General features: G+C 55.1%; 1 protein-coding gene across 1 annotated transcript in view; it reads left to right on the plus strand.

Moving 5' to 3' along the window:
- The window catches only part of FADS2 (fatty acid desaturase 2), a gene marked incomplete at its 5' end in the record, with an annotated part of 33,253 nt that extends 10,274 nt beyond the window's left edge, over nucleotides 1-22,979 (plus strand). Inside the window, 10 exons of the mRNA XM_082844044.1 lie at nucleotides 326-523; nucleotides 643-744; nucleotides 6,913-7,038; nucleotides 15,814-15,874; nucleotides 16,284-16,360; nucleotides 21,119-21,216; nucleotides 21,479-21,575; nucleotides 21,882-21,961; nucleotides 22,411-22,536; nucleotides 22,893-22,979. Coding sequence (XP_082700170.1) covers nucleotides 326-523; nucleotides 643-744; nucleotides 6,913-7,038; nucleotides 15,814-15,874; nucleotides 16,284-16,360; nucleotides 21,119-21,216; nucleotides 21,479-21,575; nucleotides 21,882-21,961; nucleotides 22,411-22,536; nucleotides 22,893-22,944 — 1,017 coding nt within the window. The 3' untranslated portion in view covers nucleotides 22,945-22,979. The remainder of the gene's footprint in view (nucleotides 1-325; nucleotides 524-642; nucleotides 745-6,912; nucleotides 7,039-15,813; nucleotides 15,875-16,283; nucleotides 16,361-21,118; nucleotides 21,217-21,478; nucleotides 21,576-21,881; nucleotides 21,962-22,410; nucleotides 22,537-22,892) is intronic.
- Nucleotides 22,980-24,669: the final 1,690 nt, after the last annotated feature.

Raw genomic sequence — 24,669 nt, forward strand, 5'->3', positions numbered from 1 at the left:
AGGCTGTATATTCCACCGTATGTATAGACCACATTTTGTTCAGTCATTCATCCATCAGTGGAATTTGGGTTGTTTCCACCTTTTGCCTATTTTGAGTAATGCTCCTGTGTAGAATGCAAGCTTTTGAGTTAAGTCCTTTCTCTGCCACTGAACTGGCTGTGGACAAACACATTCCCCAGGGCTGTGCCAGGCTCAGGCAGGTAATGCGGTGACGGCAGCTGTTGCAGTGAACGGCGGCCAGGCTCCTGTGGAGCTTAGGTGTGTCAATCGGTCCCCTCTGGAGCAGCTGGGAGGCTGACTCCTTCCCGGTACTCTGGCTCAACAGTCCCAGATCACTGAGGACTTCCGGGCCCTGAGGAAGACGGCTGAGGACATGAACCTCTTCAAGAGCAGCCACCTGTTCTTCCTTCTCTACCTGGCCCACATCATCGTCATGGAGAGCATCGCCTGGTTCACCATCTTTTACTTTGGCAACGGCTGGATTCCAACCGTCATTACGGCCTTCGTCCTCGCTACCTCTCAGGTGAGGCGTGACACTCTCACCTGTCACTTGAAGCCCCCGCCCCCTGACTCCCCCAGCTGGCAGAGGCCTGGTGCCTGGGTGCCAACGCTGGGAAAGCATCCGTGGCCCTCTCTCCCCAGGCCCAAGCTGGATGGCTGCAACACGATTACGGCCACCTCTCTGTTTACAAGAAGTCCACGTGGAACCACATAGCCCACAAGTTCATGATTGGTCACTTAAAGGTAAATGTCAGCCGCCCTGGGCATCTGTCCTCTCAGTTAGTGGTTGGCGTAGCACCATCTCACTTTACTCAGACCAGGTCCACCGTCAGGTCACTGTCCCGGCTGACCTGCAGGACCTGCCAACCCTCCACTTCTCTGAACTTCCAAGCCCTGTCTCCTAACCACATTAGACATGCAAAACCAGTGTCCTAGTTACAAAAACAAGCCCATGCTTCTTAGTTGATTATATTTGTTCCTTACCTAAGGACTTACTAATAAATTCCTTTCAGTTTGGGACTGGTAGATAAGCAGTCTCTCTCTCTTTTAAAATTCTTTTATTGAAGTAGAGTTGTTTTACAATGTTGTGTTCATTTCTGCTGTACAACAAAGTGATTCAGTTATACATGTATATACATTCTTATATATACATTCTTTTTCATATTCTTTTCCATTATGGGTATTGAATATAGTTCCCTGTGCTACACAGTAGGACTTTGTTGTTTATTCATTCTATATAGAATGGTTTGCATCTGAAGAAGCAGTCTCTCTTGATAAATCGGTTCGCTTCCCTCCATCAGGTGATGTTTGCTCTCTGATACATTGTGTTTCGCTGTTTTTTCCCCCTTGGATGCCAGGAAACACGAAGCAAAACATTTAACAGCAACTGTCCCTAATCTTCGTCCTCCTTGTATGTATCCTCCCCTCCCGCTACCTGTCATTTACACTTTTATCTTTAAGCGTTCTGTTATAGACGAGTCCTTTATCAGAAGCCACCTCCAGTACGTTTTGGAAGTATGTGGGGCCATGAAAAGGGAATATTGTCTCATATAAGTCTTTTTAGATAAGGGAAATCAAACAGTGTACTGATCAGCTGAGCCAAAGGGCAAGAGTTGTTTCAAACTCAGAAGGGAAGGTAGTTCTCTCACCACCCTCCAGATCAGGAGGCAGACCTGCAGTAGCCTTCTAGCTCGGCAAGTCTGTAAAAAGGCGAGCTCGACTTGCCAGCGACCTTGTGCTGCTGTGATAGGCGTTATCGCCTTGGTTTCGGGAGTAAGTCCTTGCCACTTCTCACCTGGAAACAGATCTCATCCCCCACCCCAGCCCTGCCTCTACATCATTCAGCTGCTTCCTAAGAAAAGCTGTGTCCTAAAGACCCCCATCCCTCCCCACCCTGGCTTCGGAAGAGCTCCGTGTCCGGGTTAATCGTCTCTCCTTGCGACCTGACCCCATCCAGCTCCTGGCTTGCCGGCTGCGGATCTGGCTGGGCGTGAACTACCATTGAACTAGTAACCAGTTCCTCAGCAGACAGTTTGCCTGGACCTGAGCCTGGAGCTGTCTGAGAACCTGGTTTCTTTCCAGAATTTCAGGGGTGAAGGTTGCACATAGTTGACCACTTTGTTTCATTTTATATTCTTTTCTGTTGGAGAAAATCTCCTGGGTACTGAAAGTAACATTTCACTCCGGACCCATGTTATCCCCACACACTTAACAAAGATGGACTGTGTCCTGTTTTCAGACTCTGGGCGGGAGGGCTTTTCCCGCCTGATATCTCTTGGTCCTTGAAGGGCCCTGGGGCACAGCTCTTGGATCAGACGGAAGATGCAGTCAGGACGGAAGACTGGCCTCCATGTAGAACGTTGACTTGTAAACTCTGGGGTGACAGGGTACTCAGGCTGGGAGGCTACAGGAGGTCAGGGACCTGGGTTCTGCGGATGGCTTCCCAGCCCGCTGCGAGGTGTGTCCTTCATGCTGTGTCCAGGCCAGTGGTGTGGCTGGGCAGGGGTGCCCCAGAGCGAGGAGCATCACAGCTTTTGTGGAATCGCTCTGGCACCCAGTGGCCACACAGCTGCAGACAAGCCTTGTCGGTCCAGCTGTTCCTCTGGTCCCTTTGTTGGGACAGAAAGGAGCTGGCTGCAGGGAGGTCCCCAGGTGCCCTGCCAATTTGGATGTCTTAGCTCAAGACAGTGAGGGCACTGAACAGAGTGCTGCAAGCTTCGAGATGTTGGAACCCGCTTCTTACCGTCAGCCTGCGCTGCTGTAGGGTTCCACGGGTGAGCCCTCCACCTCCCAACTCCCCCTTTTCCTCAGCCCATGTCACTTCCGCTGGACATTTCTTCCCAAGGGTGATCTTGTACAGAGACAGTGCTGAGAGGTCGAATCTCTGTTTGGCACTGCACTGAGGATAAAATGCAAACCACCAGGCCTGGCGCCATCTAGGCTCTACATCTGGAGATGGAAATCTTCGGAACCCACAGCCTTTTCACAACCTTATCTGGGGCCACCAGGGCCAGAACTAGGGTGAGGCAAGTGAGCACACAAGTGTGTCCCAGGGGCACAGAATTTAAGGGGACACCAAAACGAGTCAGGAATTGAGATAAGTAACATTTTAATGCAATATTTAAAGAAAAAAAAGCAAAATTAATGCAAAACAATCCACAATGAACAAAATACCAACATTTCAAATAAAGGTCAGGACTGTGTTGAGCCATATTGGAATCTGAAGCTGAAGGACAACTTGTACCTTACATACGTGTTTGTATGTAGTCGTGTTTTTCTTTTTTTGATGGTAGATGCTTTTTTTTAAATATAAATTTATTTATTTTATTTTGACTGCGTTGGGTCTTCGTTGCTCCGCATGGGCTTTCTCTAGTGGCGAGTGGGGGCTACTCTTCGTTGCCGTGCACGGGCTTCTCACTGCGGTGGCTTCTCTTGTTGCAGAGCACGGGCTCTAGGCGCGCGAGCTTCGGTAGTTGTGGCACGTGGGCTCAGTGGTTGTGGCTCGTGGGCTCTAGAGCGCAGGCTCAGTAGTTGTGGCGCACGGGCTTAGTTGCTCCGCAGCACGTGGGATCTTCCGGGACCAGGGATCGAACCCGTGTTCCCTGCATTGGCAGAAAGATTCTCAACCACCATGCCACCAGGGAAATCCTAATGGTTGATTTTTTTTCCCCAGAGCATTAAAATAGTTGGAAACTACTTAGAAATTGGAAAGGTGGTATATTAAAAATCCTAATATGAAGTTTAAATTGATTGTTTATACTGAAACCGAATTTATTGTTATTTTACAGTTTAAGTTAATTAAAAATTATTTAAGGGACTTCCCCAGTGGCACAGTGGTTAAGAATCCAGCTGCCAGTGCAGGGAACACGGGTTCGAGCCCTGGTCCGGGAAGATCCCACATGCCGCGGAGCAACTAGGCCCGTGAGCCACAACTACTGAGCCCATGTGCCGCAACTACTGAAGCCCACGCACCTAGAGCCTGTGTTCCACAAGAGAAGCCACCGCAATGAGAAGCCTGCGTACCGCAACGAAGAGTAGCCCCCGCTCGCCACAACTAGAGAAAGCCCACACACAGCAACAAAGACCCAATGCAGCCAAAAAATAAATTAGTTAATTTTTTAAAAAAGAAAAAAAGTTTTTTTTTAATTATTTAAGAGTCTTTCCTGGTGGTCCAGTGGTTAAGACTCCGCAATCCCAACGCAGGGGGCCCGGCTTCGATCCCTGGTCAGGGAACTAGATCCCACGTGCCGCAACTAAGACCCAGCGCGGCCAAATAAATAAATAAATATTTTTAAAAAATTATTTAAGACTGTCACTTGGTTGAGAGAAATTGTCAAACTTGGCGGTTCTCTCAATTGAAAATGGGATGGGCAAAAGCGTAGATTTTTAGAAATATTGTTGATGAGTTTGCCTCAGGGTCTGCTATGGCTCTGCCCAGCACTGCTGGCCCAACTGAGGGGGCCTTCTTTTGGCTTCTGGAACATTCCACGCTCCCCTTCCCCCAAGGCCTTCACCTAGGCTCTTCCCTCTGTCAGAAAAGGGACCCTCACTCTGGCCGGCCCGCTCCTGCCCAGCCTGCTGCCCAAGGGCAGGCCTTCTGAGTGGCCTCCCGAAACTTTTCCAGCTCCGTCAGCCCACCCCAGTGTGGAGTGATACCCTACTCTCCCTCGCTCGACAAGGGCTCGCCTCCTTCCCCACTTCATCCCCAGGGCAGGCAACATTGGCACCATGTTCCGAGAGCACAGCACTGAGTCACTGTTCCAGGGCAGGCGGGGCTTCCCAGTGCCCAGGAAGGATACGTAGGGTTGGGCCTAGTGAAGAAGGATGGAGAAGAATCACAGCACAGAATAGCACCATCGAAAAATGTTTTGTTGTTACAGCCGATGCCAAGTTCGGGGATGGCCCCACCTTGCCTCCTCTCATCCCCGTGGTGCTCATAGCCTGTCTTTCCTCCAGTTACTCAACAAACATCTCTTGGTTGGTGTATTGTAAACATCCTGCGTACACGCCTTGCCCCTTGATTTCTTTGTGCCAGGGACTCCCTTGAGCTCTTCCCAGGAATTTGGTTCCTTTTGTCTAGAATGGCCAATGTGTCATCTGATTTCTTAATCCTCTAAGCTCTCATTCGCTGACTTTTTTTTTGCCCTGTTGGGTTTTGAGGCCCTCCTGCTTACAGGGGCCTGAGGTCACTGCAAAGGCCACAGCTGCTCAGAGCTGTTCCCGCCCATGTCCGTTAGGGTCCAGAGACTATGTTTGTATCAAAACGTCTTCCAAGTAAAATATTTGTTTTCGCAGTTAGGCCTTTTTATAGATGGCCAGACCGTTGGCCAAAGCATTGATTGATCCAGCAACAGTGAAGTCCTCATGCTGAAGAGTCAGAGGAGTCTTGTTTCCTTCTTTGCGTCACTGGGTGACTTTGCAGAGGGACGTGCCTTCAGAATGTGCCCAGAGCTGGAGCTGGTGAGACAGAAATTTGTGGCCTTGAACGAAATACTCATGCGATGCTTCTTGTCTGCTAGAATTGTAATTTTATTATTATTATTATTATTGGCCGTGCCGCACAGCTTGTGGGATCTTAGTTCCCCGACCAGGGATTGAACCCAGGCCCTTGGTAGTGAAAGCTCAGAGTCCTAACCGCTGGACTGCCAGGGAAGTCCCTAGACCGTTAGAACCAGGAAGCTCTGTTGGTGACTGCTTATGAAGCTCCGCCAGCCTTCTGGGCGTGGTGTGACTCAGCTGTCACCTCTCAGTGCAGCGGCATGTCTGGCTGCTGGGCTGTCTCTAGCCAGCTACTCTGTGGGCCATCTGAGAGCAGGGATAGCTTGTGTTCATTTTTGGTTTTTTTTTTAAAGCTTTCTTGATTTAATTCACATGCTATACAATTTGCGCATTTCAAGTGTACAAACCAGGGAATTCCTGGCAGTCCGGTGGTTAAAACTCTGCACTTCCGCTGCAGGGGGCGTGGGTTCCATCTCCGGTCAGGGAACTGAGATCCCACATGCTGCGAGGCAAGGCAGAAATAAAGTGTACAAACCGAATGTGTGCAACCACCATCACAATCAGTTTTGGAACATCTTGATCACCCCCAAAAGAAACCCCACACCACTTAGCCATCCCCTCCCAACCCCCTCATCCCAGCCTTAGCGCTAGGTAACCACTCATCTTTCTGTCTGTGGGTTTCCCTGTGCTGGACATTTCGTATCAATGGAATCCTTTGTGTCTGGCTTCTGTCACTTAGCATCATGTTTTCCAGGTTCACCCACGTTGTAGCACGTGTCAGTATTTCACACTTTTTTGTGGCATGGCCAAACGTATTCCATCATACGGATCTGCCATATTGTATTTATCCATTCATCAGCTGATGGACCTTTGGGTTGTTTCCGCTTTTTGGTTATTTTAAATAATGCTGCTGGAACGTTTGTGTACAAGTCTTTGTGTGGCTCTGTTTTCATTTCTCTTGGGTACACACGTAGGGGCAGAGTGCTGGGTCATATGGTAGGGACCACTTCTTACTGTTCCCAAAACAGAAGGGTTCCCCTCTGCGCAACACACGCCAACAGGAGGCCAGCAGAGGATGAGGGAGGTGGAGCCTCACGCCCGGTGTTGGCAGAGAGCTGAGACTCCACCGCACGTGCTGAAGCATGTGCCTCTCCGTCCATCCCCAGCGCCGTCTTATGATCAGGGAAATAGGCCTGGAGGGGGGGAGTGACCTGGCTCCATATGGAAGCACTCTGGACTCAGCATCGGCAGGACTGCATTCTGACTCTCAGGGGCCCGAGGCCCTGTGTATAATGGAGAAGTCAGCCCTGAGTATTGGACCTGCTGGGAACCGGTCCTGAGCTGGGCCTGTCGTGGATCCCCTTCCTGCGCACCGAGGACTGCACTGCTCACCCCCTATTCCTCCCCCAACAGGGTGCTTCTGCCAACTGGTGGAACCATCGCCACTTCCAGCACCACGCCAAGCCCAACATCTTCCACAAGGACCCGGATGTGAACATGCTGCATGTGTTTGTCCTGGGTAAATGGCAGCCCATTGAGGTACGATGAAGGGGACCAAGTGGCCGTGGGGAGTGTTTGGCCTGCGCAGGGATCAGGGGAGGAATCCCGTAGGGTGGAGAGTGTCTGATGTTTACACGAAAACCTTTCCTGGACACCCTGAATTATTCAAGCTGAAATGTCTGTGGGATGGCGTCCTGTGTAAATAATGGATACAGATCCTTATCAGAGTGGTCGATGCCTCCCCACCTCCCATGGGCCGGGGAAGAGCATTTCCTGGCTTGTTCCTTCCAGTTTAGCAGGAAGGCACAATTCCAGAGCTCAAGCTTGGTCCCCGAAGACCAGCCCCAGGAAACCTTACTTGGAGGGTCACAGTCCCCGATGCTGGGAGGGACCTCGACGGGGTCTGGTCCCACCTGCTTCACCACAGATGCCAAGCGACACTTGGCAGGAGGAGGGTGTGTGTTCAGGGTCACATCATTTTTGGGCCAGTCTAGGATGAGGCCCCATATCTGACAACTAGGCCATTTCCTTCCACTCCATCACACTGCCTTGTTTTTACATTAGTTTTTAAAAATTATTATTATTATAAATATAGAACATACCTGTGACAAGCATTTAAATAATAACAGAAATAGACCAAACTAAGAAGTGAGTCTCCTATTATCTCTACCATCCCCCCTTTGCCTCTAGTGTCATGCCCCGGAGGGCGACCACGGTTGACAACATACTACAAAATCCTTCCAGATATTTTCTATGTGTGTAGACACACACACATATCTTTTTTAAAAAACAAAAATTAAAACTTAAACAATTTTTCTGCAACTTGCTGCCTCACCAAACGTACACTTCCTTGCTGGAGTCAGAAGTCTATGGGCCTCCACCTGGGGCTGTCCAAGTGCTCTGTCGTATTTCTATACCATAATGTAACCCACACTATTTTATGACAGGAAAAATTGGTGTTGCTAAGTCTTTGAATAAAGGCCCCCCCCAATGCATTTAAAGAATTTAAAGACTGTCCTCATTTAACATTCTGTAAAAAGTAGAGCCTCTATGTGACAGCCTCTAAAAAAATCTACAAATGCTTTACTTTTCAGAATTACATTGGTGATGTAAACTAAAGTTTAGAAGATCCTTGTTGCTTTTATGTACATCTTAAGTGTGACGCGCAGAGTAGGGGCCCGATAAGCGTTTGCCAAGAGAGGCATGTTTACCCTCAGTAAGGAGCAGTGTCTTTAGTTGGTCGTATTCCCAGTAGTGTTGGCCTCCAAGGATTGGAGCAGGGAGAGAAGAGAGCCTGTCCCCTCAATCCTGGTTGGTACCCCCCTCTCCTGTTTCATATCTATCTGACAGAATATCTGAGCAGAAACGTGGGTTTTCTGTGACGTTGTCAATTCAGAGGAAATTAGCCAAAATTCAGTACTTTGGAAGTGTGGAGGCTCTCTGGCTGGGCAAGGATTTTATTCTCTGCCAAAATACATGCTTACGTTTTCCTTCTAGGAAAGAGTTTGCTCGCTTTGATTTGAGGTGTCTAGATAGCAGGACTGATTAACCTGGGTCCATCTGATAAGAAGACAAAGGCTTCCCTTTCTGGGTGAGGCTTCATGCTGTAGAGCTGTTGACGGGCTTGACAAACGCTCTCTGTGTCCCTGAAAACGAAATCTAGTCTCACCAGTGATGCTGGCAACAAGGCGTCTCTCCTCTCTGTGTGGTGGCCAGCGAAACTTCTTCCAACATCTCTCCCTAGACGCCTCTCGAATGCCGACTTCTGGGGAGGGGGTGTGGTGGGAGGACTTGGGGATCTGGCCATCCTGTTGCCAGTGGCCTTGAAAGACGGTGGGCACGGCCACGGTGCTCCATGAAATCCTTTCTCTCACATACTCGGGGGACAGGCCAGCTGTTTCTGGGTTCCTGGTTGAGCCATACCCTGGTGTCCACAGGACCATGCTGTGGACCATGCTTTCTTTTATGCTTAGAAAGTTCTTCATATATTTTCAGTGTTTCATGGTTTCACTTTTTTTTTGGCCGTATTGTATGCGGGATCTTAGTCCCCTGACCAGGGATCGAACCCGTGCCCCCCGCAGTGGAAGCGTGGAGTCCTAACCACTGGACCGCCAGGGAAGTCCCTGGTTTCACTTTTATGTATTTATAATTTTTAATTTTTTAAATTTTTTTGGCCGCACCATGTGGCATGTGGGATCTTAGTTCCTGGACCTGGGATTGGAGAATTTCTCCTTCTCATATGGTGGACTTAGAGCAGTGAGGAACCTTCTTGCTACAGAAAAAGAATATCCCGCAAAGACAGGCCATGATTCCTTGAGGCCCTGTTGTTTTCCAAGATCTCCAAAACCCACTTCCTGCCTCCAAAAGAAAAGTTAGAATGAAGCTGGGAGGTTGGCCAGGAGGAGCTGGGGGAGCTGGATCTTGGGCAACTATATGAAGCCAGGGCCCTCAAGGAGGACTGAAGTGTCCCATGCTGGTGGCACCCTCTGGCTCCTGGCAGAAGCAGAGGCAAATCCCCTTTGGAGGGAAGTGTCCAAATACAGGTAAGAAGATTCCCATTGGTTAATACCAAGTAATGAGCTCCCAATCAGAGATCGCCAGCACAGAAGGAGGCTAGCCACTATGAGTGAGAATCAGAAGAAACAACATACAACAGATTTAGATGCTATAGAACCCCGGATACTCAGGTCCTATGTACATTATAGAAAGGTTATGTATGAACTTAAGATAAATAAACAAGTGATTATTAAAGAGAACCAAACAGATTTTTTTTTTTTTTAATTTAGTTTTTGGCTGTGTTGGATCTTCGTTTCTGTGTGAGGGCTTTCTCTAGTTGTGGCAAGCGGGGGCCACTCTTCATCGCGGTGCGCGGGCCTCTCACTATCGCGGCCTCTCTTGTTGCGGAGCACAGGCTCCAGACGCGCAGGCTCAGTAGTTGTGGCTCACGGGCCTAGTTGCTCCGCGGCATGTGGGATCTTCCCAGACCAGGGCTCGAACCCGTGTCCCCTGCATTAGCAGGCAGATTCTCAACCACTGCGCCACCAGGGAAGCCCCCCAAACAGATTTTTGAATGACCAAATGAAGTGTAGATATAGATGTATATCTCCAAAAGAATGGGTTAAATAGATTAGACAGAGCTAAAGAGAGAATTAGAGTCCTGGAAAATATATATAAATAATCAAAAAGTAATATGGTTTGCTCTCCGTTGGGTCCCCAGGGCCTGTGCATAGTAGGCCCTCAGCGTATGTTTGTTGAATGAATAAGCTGCTTTGTGTTGGCCTGGGCTGGGAGTTGGAGGCTCAGAGCTGGACATCGTCCCTCTTCCCAGGATACTCCCAGCCCAGTGAAGGAGCCAAGACGCGCCCTCAGATGGGCATGTTACCCTCTAGGGGGTAGCAGGAGACTTCAAGCCAGCAGCTCTGTTGAGGGTGTTAGGAGTTGAGGGAGTGCTGACAGCAGGGATCTGCACCCAGGGAAGGGGGAGAGTTCTACGGGGTCGAGAGGGGTCTGTAGGTGGAGAGGGTCTGGCTGTGGACGAGAAGTGGTGGAGCCCCATCAGAGCCTGGTTCCCTGGACCTCTTTTTTTTTTTCTTTCTTTCTTTTTGGCTGCACTGTAGCATATGGGGTCTTAGTTCCCCGACCAGGGATGGAACCCATGCCCCCTGCAGTGGAAGCGTGGAGTCTTAACCACTGGACCACCAGGGAGGTCCCCTGGTGTCACTTTTGAATGCTTGACTCTTGCCAAATGGGACTTGGCTAAGACTGCTGGTCAACCTTCATAATTCTCAGGAGTCGGCCAGTTTTCCTGGTTCCCCCTCACCGGGTCACGCCACCCCTTCTGAGTGGGAGGGTATCCTCTCCTGAACCCCAGCACCTGGTCTGGGCTGAGCGTCAGCACGGGACGCTGTCTGGGTGACTTGGGCGTCGTGCCGATCCGTGCCGATCTATCCACGATGGCTCCTTAGAGCTCACTGCAAGCTTGTCGTGGGCCGACTTCCCTCCCGGAAAGCATTTACGTCTTTACATTCAACCTTTCCATCCAGAAATGAGACATCTTTCTCCATTTATGCTTGAGTCTCCTTTTTATATCTCTTAGAAAGGTTTTCCTTTTTTAAAAAAATTTATTTTTCTTTATTTATTTATTGTTGGCTGTGTTGGGTCATTGTTGCTGCATGCGGGCTTTCTCCAGTTGCGTCGAGTGGGGGCTACTCTTCATTGCCACGCGCGGACTTCTCATTGCGGTGCCTTCTCTTGTTGAGAGCACAGGCTCTAGGCGCGCGGCTTCAGTAATTGTGGCACGTGGGCTCAGTAGTTGTGGCACGCAGGCTCAGTAGTTGTGGCGCACGGGGCTTAGTTGCTCCGCGGCATGCGGGATCTTCCGGACCAGGGCTTGAACCTGTGTTCCCTTCATTGGCAGGCGGATTCTTAACCACTGCGCCACCAGGGAAGTCCTCCTTTTCTTTATATGTCTTGTGAATTTTTTTTTTTTCAATTAAATCCTAGGTAACTTCTATTTTTTGTCATTATGATAGGGGTTTCTCCAGTATTCAGGAAACCTGTTGATGTCTGGCTAGTTATCTTATGTCCAGCTAGTGTCCACTTATGTCTGCTTATGATTCTAGTTGTTTTTCAGTTGATTTTTTTGAATTTCCCGGGTAGACAGTCACATCCCTGAAAATAATGAAAATTTAGACTCTTTCTAATTGCTCTACACTCTTATTCCTGGCTTGGGTTTTATGGCATTACTGGAACTTCAGAACAGAATTCGTGGTGATGTCAAGGATGGTCTTGTTTTGCTCATCCTGCCCCTCCACCACCCACTTTTTTTTTTTTTTTCCATATCATGGGGGGGAACGAGGAGGCCCTTAGCCCTGTAGCTCTGTAAACGGGCTCTCAGAAGCTGGGGATGTTTCTGCCTTCCTGCCTGAGATCCTGCTTTTCCCGCCCATCTGGGAGGCTCTCCCTGCCCCGCGGCCTGTCTGCAGCTGACCCTCCAGGCTTCCTTCTTGAACAGGCCAAATATCCCCTTGGAGCACCTGTGGCCCTCCTCTCAGGGCCCTCGGGCTGGAGTCTTGCCACCTTGCATGCCTGCCGTGGCCATGTTCCTCATTTCTGTGTGTGAGTCTGGGCAGGGCTTTGCAACTGCTCCCCTCCCCCTTCCCCTGACAGACAAGGAAGGGCCTGGTCATTCCTCAGACTTTTTTTTCTTTTTTTTTGCGATACACGGGCCTCTCACTGTTGTGGCCTCTCCCATTGTGGAGCACAGGCTCCGGACACGCAGGCTCAGCGGCCATGGCTCACGGGCCCAGCCACTCCGCGGCATGTGGGATCTTCCCGGACCAGGGCCCGAACCCGTGTCCCCTGCATCGGCAGGCGGACTCTCAACCACTGCGCCACCAGGGAAGCCCATCCTCAGATATTTTGTTCCAATGCTGAAAAGTCCCCTGCACATGCCCCTGGCACCCCCTCAGCCCATAATCCAAGCCCGGCCTTGTGGTCCTTCCAGAGGCTGAGCACAGGAGGGTCAGCTGGCCGGGGCCCAGGGTTGTGGGCCTCCGGGAAGACAGGCCGCCGGGGCTGGCCGTACTCCACCTCCCTCTGCCTCGGGCCTGTGCTCCCTTCAGCCTCGGCTTGAGGACGTGTCAAAGCAGGATCTGCACGTGCCGCCACTCCCTGGGGTCTGGACACGACAAGCCACCGGATCCTCGCCCGCAGCTCGAGTGGAAGCACCCCCTATCCTCCTGCAACTCCCCTGTGATGGCCTCATGACCCGAGCTTTCTCCCTGTGTGTGATAAGGACTGTCCTGGAGGGCACAGGTCTGTGGTCCCCACTGGGGAGGAAGGTTGACCCTTACTGAGTCCCCGGGCCTAGCACTGTGCCGAGCGCTGCACGTGGGGCGTCACTTAATCCTTGCTTAACCAGGAGGCAGGAGCCCTCATCAAACCCATTTTATAGATGGAGCAGCTGAGGCTGAGAGAGAAATAACTTGCTCAAGGCTACAGCTAGAAGAGCAGTGCCGCCATCCAAACCCAGGCTGCCTGGCTCCCAGCCAGGGCTTCCAGGTCCTGTGGGGCCCTGCCTGGGGCCACCACCTGCTGGACACTAGAGGCCTGTGTTTGTTGGATCCCTCCAGCTTCCTGATGAATTAAGAAGCCAGGAGCCCCTCCTCCTAGCTTGGTACATCTTGAAACAGCTCTCCCCATCCCTTCCCTGTGCCCATGACATACAACTGAGTGTTGCAAAGAACTGAGCGTGTGAAAGTCAAGAAACCAGAAGGTTGGCCCCGGGCCGGGCCTGGCATCACCAAACCACAGCTGTGCCTGGCTGGTTTTCGGAAGAAAGCTAGTGCCCTGGATCAGCCTTACCCTGACAGGCGACCTTGCAATTCCCCTAACTGCGGTCATCAAGACGGGAACAGGCGTCCCGTGACATTTCGCACGTTACCACACACGGGCGCACGTGTAACCGTGACTGGCCTTCCCCCACGGTCCTGAAGTGCTTTCACGGCCCCATCACCAACGGGCCCTCGACAGCCCTAAGAAGTACCCATCATACCTCCACTTGACAAATAAGGAGCCCACAGCTCATGGGGTGGGAGGGCGCGGGGACAGCAAAGCAATTTGCTCAAATAACAGATTGTTTCCAAATCTTGAGCCCCCGCCTCTCTAAGGCTGGGAGCCCTCAGGGGTGGACAGGGGAGGCCTGCCGCTGCCTGGGGGCAGGGACTCGGCAGCTCCCACACGACAGTCTGGGGCATTGAGGGGACACACATGGGAGCCTGCAGTGCTAAGTGGCCAGGGGCAGCTGGGGAGCCTCAGCCCCGTGTAATCTCCTGTCACCCCCTACAGGGCACCATGGATCAGTGCAAATAGGGTGCTTACTGTGCAAATGCAGCTTCAAACCAACTCCCCAGCTGCGCCCACCCCTGAGACCTTCTGTGGGGTCCCTCCGCCAGCCAGCCTGCGCTGCCTTCAGTGCTCACTCCCCGAGTAGAGTTGGACCAGCCTGAGGGTCTTCTGGGCCTGGGGCTGTCCACTGGGTTGACCTGTGGGGCAGAGATGTAGGAGGCCTCCTGTCCAGGGCTGGAGAAGCCTGCAGACAAAGTCTGGGCCCGGTTCCTGGCTTCTGGGAGGAGGTTAGAGCAAGACCTGGGGGCCTGTTCTATGGGCCCCATGCTCCCCAGAACTCAGACCACCAGACCGGCCACTCAGGGGGCGCCTCTAATCCCTCCCTCCTCTGGAAAGTTGTCCAGAACTGTGTCTGGTGTCCCCGGGCTGGGACCTCTCCAAGGCCAGCCGCAATCTCACTGACAGCCTTTGTGCAAAGGACGTGCATTCTGGGGATGGGTGAGACCCCTGCCAAGGCACAGGGGGCCGCACGGAACAAAGGGATTGATTCTGGTGGTGCTTCAGCTGGGTGGGCCACGGCCATGGCCTCTGTGCCAAGACGCACGTCCTGGGGACAGGCTTGGCTTTGCTCCCACCGGGGCCCCTCTGTCCGTGGGCTCTCCCTGTGATTTTGGCAATCCCTTCCCTCTTGTGTTCTCACCTCAAGAACAGGAGCACAGGTCTAGAGGACGTCCAGGGTTTCGCCGTCCATATCATGCTTTGATCTCCCAGCTGAAAGAAGCAGCAGTGGACATGATTGGATGAGAGCGGCGCCAACCTCCGGAGCGGGGGGGTGGGGTTGGGGGAGGGGGGCTGAGGAGCTGTGGCCCAGGGGTCAGCCCCTGGCATTTGCGCCCTTGTTCTCATTGGCTCCTCTTGACAACCAGTGATTTGGATGCCAAACAGGGCTCAGGCGCGCTCCGCGACCTGTGCGGTGTCTGAGCGCAGGTGAGAGGCAGAGTCGAAGCCCAGGCTCCCCACACAGACCCCCAGCATCGCAGGTGCCCCTCTTCGAGCAGCATCTTTTGGTCTCAGTCCCCTAAGGGCCAGGTGGGCTGGTCCCTGGGGGGGTGGACCTTGAATTAAGGAGCTGCAGGGGCCCTGTGGGGCCGTGGGTCCCCGCACCCGGGTTCATGCTCAGTGTGGCCTGAGCCACTTGGTACAGTGAGGATGCCCACGCCCCAGCCAGCCCTCCCAGCCCATCTCACTTGAATGTCTGGGTGTCAGGGTGCCCTGGGTAGGACCAGGTGACCAGGTGTGGCCTGAAGAGTCCACGTGGTCCACGTGGTGACCTCTTCTGGCCCACCGGCATCCTCAAGTGAAAAGTCTCGGCCTGGGAATTGCAGGGGGCTCCGAGAAGGTAGATGCGCCTGGCCTGGTGCCTGTTAACAATTCCCCAGGCCCTTACCTGAGTTCTCCTGCCCATTGCGGGCTCCAGGGAGCTTCTCAGGGGGACCCAGGAGCTTTTCTGTCTCCCAAAGGGGTGGAAACTGGCCAAGGAACTCCCTCTGGGTGTCTGTGCCCCCCACGTGCACTGTTGAGTTGTGCATTCACTCAGCATTTATTTAGTGCCTGTCGCATGGGCTCTGCGTCCGCTTTCTTGGGTTCAGATCCCAGCCGGCCCTGTGGCCTCGGGCAGTGATTTGACCCAGAGCTTCAGCTTTGGAAGCACCGCTCGTAGAGGAGCGCATGAGCCGAGGCCAGCATGGGACGCAGCTTGGCATTGGCACGCCCAGCAAGGGCTGAGGAAGTGTTGGCCGGAGTGGCCGGGAGCCCACGGGGGCCCAGCCTCGGGAGCCCAGGGTGCAGAGGACAGAAGCCCCCTGGGCAGGAGGAAGGAACGGTGCTGCAGAGCAGGTGGAGGAGAGCACGGGAGGCTGGAGCCTGAGGGGTGCTGGGGGCTCACGGTCTCTGCTCTCTCCTCAGTACGGCAAGAAGAAGCTGAAATACCTGCCTTACAACCACCAGCACGAGTACTTCTTCCTGAGTGAGTGCTGGGGCACCCCGCAACCAGACCCGGACCCCCTTCTCACCCCAGTGTGGCCCTCTGTCTCCCCTCCCACCTGACAACCTTCCAGACCCAGAAAGTGACACCAGACCTGGGAGAGGAGAAGGGACCACAGCAGTCCCCAGGCAAACCCCACGTGGCCCATGATGCAGAAGGGACGTGGGCCCAGACACCTGCCCAGGGTCCCACACTCATGATCGCTGGGCGGGGTGCCGGCAGGTGCTGTCTGCTCCCAGCCCCCTCCTCGGGTACCGGGGCCCCGGCCGCCTCTGCCCGGGAGCTGCAGAGCTGACACCACATTCCGGCTTCTGCCCCCAGCTCCCTCCCGTCTTCCAGGCCCACCCGGGTAAGACAGGCCCTCTGAGTGCCTCTCCTCTCTCTCCTGCAGTTGGGCCACCGCTGCTCATCCCCCTATACTTCCAGTACCAGATCATCATGTCCATGATCGTTCACAGAGACTGGGTGGTGAGTCCAGGGGGCCCGGGAGTGTGGGGAGGAGGGTGACTGAGGCGAGTGGACCCTGGGGGCCTGCAGGGCCCCTGGCATCTCCTCCTGGGGTGGCTACCTTGTCGCCCTCAGGAAGGGACTAGCTCTGAGGCTGCCAGGAGCCAGGGAGGCCATAGCACCCCAACCCTAAAGATCCCCCCACACAGGGCACCCACTGGGAGAGCCACGGCCTTGGCAGAGCTCCTCAGAAAGTTCCTGAAGGCAACGTATGAGCCCGCCCATCCAAGGCTCTGCTCCAGCCATCGCCCTCCTGTGTCCCCGTGTGGCCCCTAAGACCCGGTGGACCGGGCCACACTGCACTCTGGTTGGTAAATGGAGAGCCGCCGGGCACTTAGTTTGCTACAGCTGCATGAGAGAGTGCCACAAACCGAGTGGCGTTTCTGTTAAACGGGCACTTAGTTTGCTGCAGCTGCATGAGAGAGTGCCACAAACCGAGTGGCGTTTCTGTTAAGCGACAGCATCGCATGTGTCGCAGCTCTGGAGGCTAGAGCCCGAGATCAAGGTGTCTGCAGGGCTGGTCCTTCTGAGGGCTCTGAGGAAGGATCCAGTCCAGGCCTCTCTCCCTGACTTGTGAATGACCGTCATCTCGTCCCTGTGTCCCTCATCTTTCCTCTGTGTGTGTCTGTATCTGTGTCAGTTTCCCCCCTTTGTATAAGGACACTAATCCTAGTGGATTAGGGCCCGTCCTAATGACCTCATTTCCACTAGTTACATCTGCAAGGACCCTATGTCCCAATAAGGTCCCGCTGTGAGGTCCTGGGGATTAAGACCTCAACATACTCATTTTAGGGGACGTGATCCAGCCCGTAACTCCAGAGAGAGAAAGGGACCCTGGAGAGGGCCGCGTGGCGTGGTGCACAGAGGTCCTTGGCTTGATGTAGATGTGAAGGCGTGGCTCTGTGGAAGAGGACGATGTGCCCGTGACAGGATGCCCTGGGTGGAGCAGTGACCCTAGGCAGAGACTGCTTTGGGCAGAGCAGGATTCCCTGGGGCGGGGACAGGGCCCCTGCCCTCGGGACCAAGCGGAGAGTCAGAGTCAGTATTGCTGGTCTTTTTAAAAAAACCTAGTTTCATAAATGAAGATATTGAAACTCTAAGAGCTTGGGACTTGCCCAAGGTGACACCGAGGGGTGGGTCAGGCACTAGAACCCAGACCTCCCGATGCCACGACCTGGATCCTGTCCCCACACCCCAACCACCACTGTCCATGTTTGTACAGCAATGGAAGCGCTTCAAAGTACTTTGTCTTACGTTCTCTCCTTGGCGTTATTGGCAAAGGTGCCTGCTGATTCTGCTAAGAGGGCCAGGCCTGGGACTCAGGAGCAGGTGGGGCTGTTTGGGGAGGAGGTGGGAGTCTGAGGTCTCTGCCAGCCCCGTGCTGGTAAAACCTGTACTACACTCTTCTAAGACACGCTCTTTTATCCGTACCCGCTGTGTTCCGGGAACGGTTAAGCACTGCCCCCTACGTCGTGTCATCTAACCCTGTTTTGCCAGCAAGGCAGGTACAGGCCAGAGGGACGGAGTTTCTTGATCAGTTAAGTGGTGGAAATTGGAATCCAGGTCTCCTGCACCTGAGCTCACCTGGGCCCTGGAAGGGGTCACAGCAGAAAGGGACCGCGCTGCTGCCGCCGGGGGTACTTGAATCTGCTTTCATGGCAAATGACTCCTGACATGAATATTTAATCCTTTTTTTATTTTTTAAACTGTGTTTGTTCCCTAAGGAACAAAGCATTACATAGGGACAGCGGGAAAGGGAATCAGACTTTGTACCTGAACCGGCTCAGGTGGCCCAGCCAGGGACATTTGATCGGGCCCCTCAGGGCAGAGCTCTCCCGCTGGGGAGTAGGGTTCAAGCTTGGGTTTCTAGTACAAAACTGTAGCTGACTGCAGCCAGGCATGGCGCCAGACCCAGCGCTCCCCTCAGGGGCCCACATGGGCAGAGGCAGGCCCTGCGCTGTGGTTTTCTGATTCATGGTAACAGTGAGCTTGGGTGCCACGTGTGGCTGTGACCTGGGCAGTGGTCCTCAACAGGGGCAATTCTACTGAGCCACTTGGCAACATCTGGGAGACTTTTTTTGGCCGCGGCATGCGGGATCTTAGCTCCCTGACCAGGGATCGAACCCGTGCCCCCTGTAGTGGAAGCTCGGAGTCTTAACCACTGGACCACCAGGGAAGTCCTGGGAGACATTTCTGATTGTCACAACTCAGGGGGGGTGGAGAGCTGTTGGCCTCTAGTGGGCATCCTACTGTGCCCACGACAGCCCCCCAGAGCTGAGAATTATCCAGCCCCAAATGCCAGCCAGCGTTGCCAGTGGTTACATCCTGAGGATGTTTCCCGGCCTCAACTTCCTGGAGGTCCGACGTATCCGATACCACTTACTGCTCCTTCTTAAAATTCTCCGTGTCAGCTTCCAAATGCCGCCTCTGCTGGTTCTCCTCCACCTGTTTCCCTGCATCTCCTTCATCCCTTACCTGTGAAACCAGTGGTCCCACAGTCACGTATCGCTCCACACAATACCTAAGCACGTACCTCCATTAATATATACGTACATACTACTGCACTGCTTACACACAAACAAGGAATTAAAATGAATGTTTAGACCGCCTCGGTCCTGAGGTCTTGCCCTCCGCCCACCGCTGGCCCTTCGACTCCCCTCCACAGCCGCTCCCCCCAACCCCTTTCTACCCCAGCTGATGGTACCCACGCCAGGGACCAGCCCAGATTCCTCATGACCAAGCAGTCCCCAGGTGGAGCTGTCCCTGCCTCTTAAATATTTCTGGAATCTGTTATCTCCTCCTCAGTGCCGTGGGTCCTGGTTTCGGCCTCTGTCATTTCATTCCTGAGCTACTGGAATAACCGAATCTCCCCACCTCCAGTTGGCGGGGATCCAGTTTAAGGTCCAGAAGGGACCACGTTCTTGTTTAAAGCTCTCAGTGGGTCTTCATTGCCAGCAAGGTAGAGGCCAGTCCCCCCAGGCGGACGTGACCTGGCCTTGGTCTCCCGCCTCCACCTCGAGCGCTTGGGCTGGGGTATATGGAGCATATAATCTGTATGCAAACACAGCCCTTGCCCGGTCTTTTCTCTGGGCTTTTCTTTGTATTGTCATCGTTCTGCAAACATCCATCCTACTGTTCTTTGCTTAGCTGACGTCCGGCGTTTCCCAGCCCAGCACAGGCACCACCTCCTGATGGGGCCTTTCCTAAATCAGGATCGGGTCGGGACGTCACGCCACACTCCCATCACCCCTGTGACTGTGTGTCCCCTTCCATATGATATTGAAGGGATCTCTGTATAAGTCTGTCCTTCCAGACGAGGGGCTCTGAAGGGCTTCCTTTTGCCCCCAGCACCTAACTCGGTCCCTGACACAGAGAAGGCATTTACTGAGTGTTTGTGGAGCTTAACTGAACAGAGCTCGTTTGAAGGGTGAGTTTGCTGAGCAGATAAGGGGAGGAGCTTCCAGGTGGATGCAGCGAGACGCAGACACTGCAGCACAGCCTGGCTGTGGGAGATGGGCTGCGGATGAGGCCAGGTCGGTGGGCAGGCATGTGAGGGCCGTGCAGCCTACTAAGGGGCTGGATTTTATCCTTTATCCCCCGGCGGGGAAGGAGGCCCGTGATGGCTTTGAGGATCGCAGTGGCGTGGTCCAGCTTGCATGTTAGGAAAGTCTCTATGGTAGCAAAGTGGTGCAGAGACCAGATTGGAGTCTTTAGAGCTCAGGCTTGTGGACTGTGCTTATTGTTGCAACACCTTTAAGCCATGTAGAATCTCAGGGGGTGTGGGGGTGTTCTCTTCCCATCCTGCAGATGGAGGAACTGAGGCACAGCTCAGAAAATTACTTACAGCTACACAGAGTAGGGTGGAGCTATAATTAACAGCCAGCAGCCTGACCCGGAGCCTCTGCTCTCATCACTACCCTGCCGAGTGTCTGGGAGAAGTGATGAGGGAGAGGAAACAGTCAGTGCAAAGGCCCTGAGGTGGGAACAGGCTGGGTCAGGGTGGCTGAGAAGACAGTGGTCCCCAATCCCTGTGGGCTGATCTAGGTGGGATGGGAGGGCTTAGGGAAAGATAGAGTCTGCTTGGAGCTAAGATGGTCGCTCTGGTTGCCATGGTTACGGAGCCATTGGGGCAGCTGGGGGAGGTGCTTGCCCAGGAAGGGAGGAGAGCCGAGAGGAAGAGGGGCCAGGAGGAGAATCAGGTGTGGGAAGAGGGCCAGCAGTGTCAGACGTTGCTGGGAGGGCCCAGAGGCGGGCGATGGATGGTGTCCCTGGCCTTTGTTGTGCTGGAGTGAATGTCCGGGAAGGAGACCCGGGTGCTGATGAGACGTTTGTGAACCTGCAGGTGTCAGGGGTGCGTGCAGATGGTAATGCACCTTCAGAATCCTCGGGACCATGAAAGAGCTGCTGACCCCCGGCCCCTCCCCATGGCTGGCATCTGCTGGTCCCCATCCCTGTTTACTTCCCTAAATGCAGAGCTTGCAGCCCCCTTCCTGTTGCTAAAACACTCAGCATTTCCCTAGACATATAAAGACAGTCGTGCACACCCTGCACCGGCAGGCGTCGCGTCCTCAGTGGGCCTGGTGCCCAGTTTCACGGAGGCCTGTTGAGCTTCCTTGGCCCAGCAGTGAGAGGGAGGTGCTGTGTACACACACCTGTGGTCGGGAAGCCGTGCCGGGGGGCGGGCGGGACACTCCCATATCTAACTGTTTCTCTCCGCAGGACTTGGCCTGGGCCATCAGCTACTATGCCCGTTTCTTCATCACGTACATCCCTTTTTATGGTGTCCTGGGGGCCATCATTTTCCTCAACTTCATCAGGTGCCTGCGCTTTGCTGGTTAATAATCCCTGGGCCCCTCGAGCACTGGCACTGATGGGGGCTTTGATGCGAGGCCCCCAAGAGGAAAGGCTCAGAGGTCCCCACTTCCTGCCCCAGCCCCTCATCAGGGGCTGCACTCGCTTCACCCCCCACCCGCCCTGGGCTGCGCGGGGTCGGGAGGGAGGCTCTGTTCCCACCGATTCCCCGGGCCCCGTGGAGACCGAGCATGCCGGGCTCCAGTGCTGAGCCGAGCTCGCTTCCAGGTTCCTGGAGAGCCACTGGTTTGTGTGGGTCACGCAGATGAACCACATCGTCATGGAGATTGACCAGGAGCCCTACCGTGACTGGTTCAGCAGCCAGGTGAGGGTGGCCAGAGCTGGCCACCGGGGCCCTGCGGAGCCTGGACCTGAGGTCCATGTCCTTGGTTCCCGGGAACGTGGCTGCCCAGTGGGCCCGGCGCCGTCCTGCGCTTCCCTAGGGCTGCCTTTGTCCTTCCGCTGGGAGGAACAGGGCTGGGCAAGAGAGAGTGGCTGGGAGCTTTTGGAGGGACCAGTGGGGAATCTGGGCAGGGCGGTGAGACCCCTGGGTAAGGCTGGGCCTCGTGGGAAGGAGACGGGGCCCTCTGTGCTTTGGTTCTTGGCCACTCATCCCCCTTCTCCCTGATAGCTGGTAGCCACCTGCAACGTGGAGCAGTCCTTCTTCAATGACTGGTTCAGCGGCCACCTCAACTTCCAGATCGAGCACCAGTGAGCGCGGGCGCGGGCGGGGAGGTGGGGGTGGGTGGAGGGTGGAGGGCGTACAGTGGAGGGAAGTAGCCACCAGCCTCCCCGGCAGAGGGCAGCAGTTGGGGACTACCTCTGTCTTCCCCAGTGAGGTCCCCCCACCGACCCTCCACCCCAGCGCCCCCCCGAAGCCTGGAGAGGGGTTCTCCTGCCCTGGGCCACATGGTATAGTGACACCCACCCCTGCACGTGTGGCTTGGCATCTTCCTTGGTCCCGTGAGCCTAGCAGGGCAGGTGATTGGTCCCTTTATTGCCAGGGAACCCGAGGCCTAGCCCTCCCCCTCCACATGCCAGCCGCCCCTGTGGGCACATAGGGAGAGATGGACGGGGTCCCCTGGGCCCGGCCAGCCTCCAAGTGGGCTGTGAGAGGAGGTGGGTGCTTCCTCACGCCCGGCCCCCCGCACTCTCCCCAGCCTCTTCCCCACCATGCCCCGGCACAACCTGCACAAGGTCGCCCCGCTGGTGAGGTCCCTGTGCGCCAAGCATGGCATTGAGTACCAGCAGAAGCCACTGCTGCAGGCCCTGCAGGACATCATCAGGTAAGGGCTGGCGGGCACGGGTGCTGGCGCCCCTGGAGGTCCGTGGGGCACAGGGGGGAGACTGAGAGGCATGTAGCTGGGACCACCCGTGGTGAAGACAGGGGTGACGAGAGGAGCCGAGGCCCTGCTGGCACTGGTGCCCCCCGCCGGCCCCTCTGTCACCAGGAATTGCCTGGCCTCTGTGTGGGTTGGATGAGGACCTTCCCTTGGTCCTTCCACGGGGTCTCCCGGGGAGCCCTGAGCTAGCAGGCCCGCAGGCCCCTGGCTGAGAGCTGAGAGGAGGCACCCATGCTCCCAGCCCCCTGCTTCCTGAGGCTCCCTGGTCCCTGACTGTCCCTATCCCTCTCTCTTCCCAGGTCCCTGAGGCAGTCTGGGCAGCTGTGGCTGGACGCCTACCTCCACAAATGAAGCTGCAGCCCTCCGGGTGCCCATGGGGAAGGGGGACCAGGTGGGGATGGTGGCCAAAGGGAAGGGTGGGACTTGGTTCAGGGGGGTGTCATGAGGCTGTGGTACCTGCTGGCTCACAGACTCTGGGTTCGGTCTTTCCTGTTTTGCTCTCTGGTTTGGCTGCCTTTGCGCCTCCCCCCAGCACCCTCCCTCCTGGGGCCTGCCCGGTCAGCCCGGCTCTCCCCACCTAGGAGCAGAGCCAGGTGGCTGCAGCCTGGCCATTACCCTCTGCCCCTAAGCATCTGCAGACCAGAGGTGCACAGGTGCAGCCTGTGGCCCCCACCCCCTTGCACCTGGCCTCCAGGCCTCACACCGCCTTCTGTTCTCCCTCCGATGCTCTTGAGGTCTGCAGGGCTGGGTCCTAGCCAGCAGGACGGCTCCCTGAGCCTGCAAGCCTGGCTCCACCCTCTCTGATGGCCGCCCACCGTCTGCCCCTATGTGGGGTGGCGTGCTTTGTGCCTGGGTCTCCTTCCCACCGCCAGGATCGGTACTTGGGGCGTCCCTGCAGGCCCCACTTTCTCTTCAGATGTCTTCAGACCCTGGGCCCTGACGCCAGGCTCCCTGTGCCTGTAGCGCAGCCAGCTCAGGCCTCGGGGCCCAGGGAAATGTCCTCCTGGCCCCACTGGAGCCCTCTGACCCAGGGCTCGAGCAGTTCCACCCTGCTGCCTCCCAGCTCCAGAGCCTGGGACTTTGGGTCCAAGGGGGCAGTGCCACAGATGGGCTTAGCAGAAGCAATGGCCAGGTCAGGGGTCAGCCAGCCTGTAGGCTCAGCCCTGTCCCCCCATCCCTGTTCAGATGTTTGTCCTGGTTGAGAGGCCTAAAATTCCGGAGCAATCAGACCCTTCCCCAGAGTGCTCCGTTACCTACTGGGCAGTGCCAGCCAGTCCCTGGCTGCTTGGCCCGTGCAGACTTGGGTCCCACAGGCTGCAAGCGGGCACTGGAGCCGGGGGGCTCATCCCAGCCCCTCCCCAGGTTGGGGCTGCCCGCGTGGACACTCTCTTTCACCATCTTCTATGCTGTCGTGTCTTTTCCTGGTTTTTTAACCTTTTGCTACAGGATGCATTCTGAGGGGGGTGGCAACGGGACTGGGCCATGTGACAATCTGCCTGTTACCAGCCGCCCCTTGCAGCCTCCCCAGGCCCCACAGTGGGTTGAGCTGGGCTCACTCACTGAGGCCACGGTGGCCTTGAGTGTCGGGAGGCAGAGAAGGAAGGAGTCCCGGAGGAGGTGACCCTGAGGAGTCGGGGGTTTGGGGGGGACCTAGTGGGACAAGGAGGGGTTGGGGCTGGAGGCCAGACAGCTGAGGGGACAGGAAAGTGAGAGGGGAGGGTGGGGAGCTTGGTGCCCCTGGGAGGATCCAGAGCTGCTGCATTTGGAAATTAACCCACTAACCATTATGTAGCTCCAGGGGAGGGCGGGACAGGAACCCGCCGCTGGCCAGCCAGGAGGGACCCGCCCTGGCTGGTGATGGACCTTCAGGTTGCCATGGCAACGAGGGTCCGCCTGAGGCCCTCCCACTGAGAACACACTGGCCAGAAGAGCCGCTGTCCCTCCCCTGGGGCAGAATGGATCCATAGGGAACTGATCTTAATTTTTATCATGTTGCTTCCCCACCCCTACATTTTTGGAAATAAATGAAGTGATTTTATTCTCACTTCCGTGATCAGCGCTGGCCGCGTCCTGCAT

Source organism: Leucopleurus acutus (assembly GCF_964270905.1).
Source record: "Leucopleurus acutus genome assembly, chromosome: 8".
NCBI classification, from domain to species: Eukaryota; Metazoa; Chordata; class Mammalia; order Artiodactyla; family Delphinidae; genus Leucopleurus; species Leucopleurus acutus.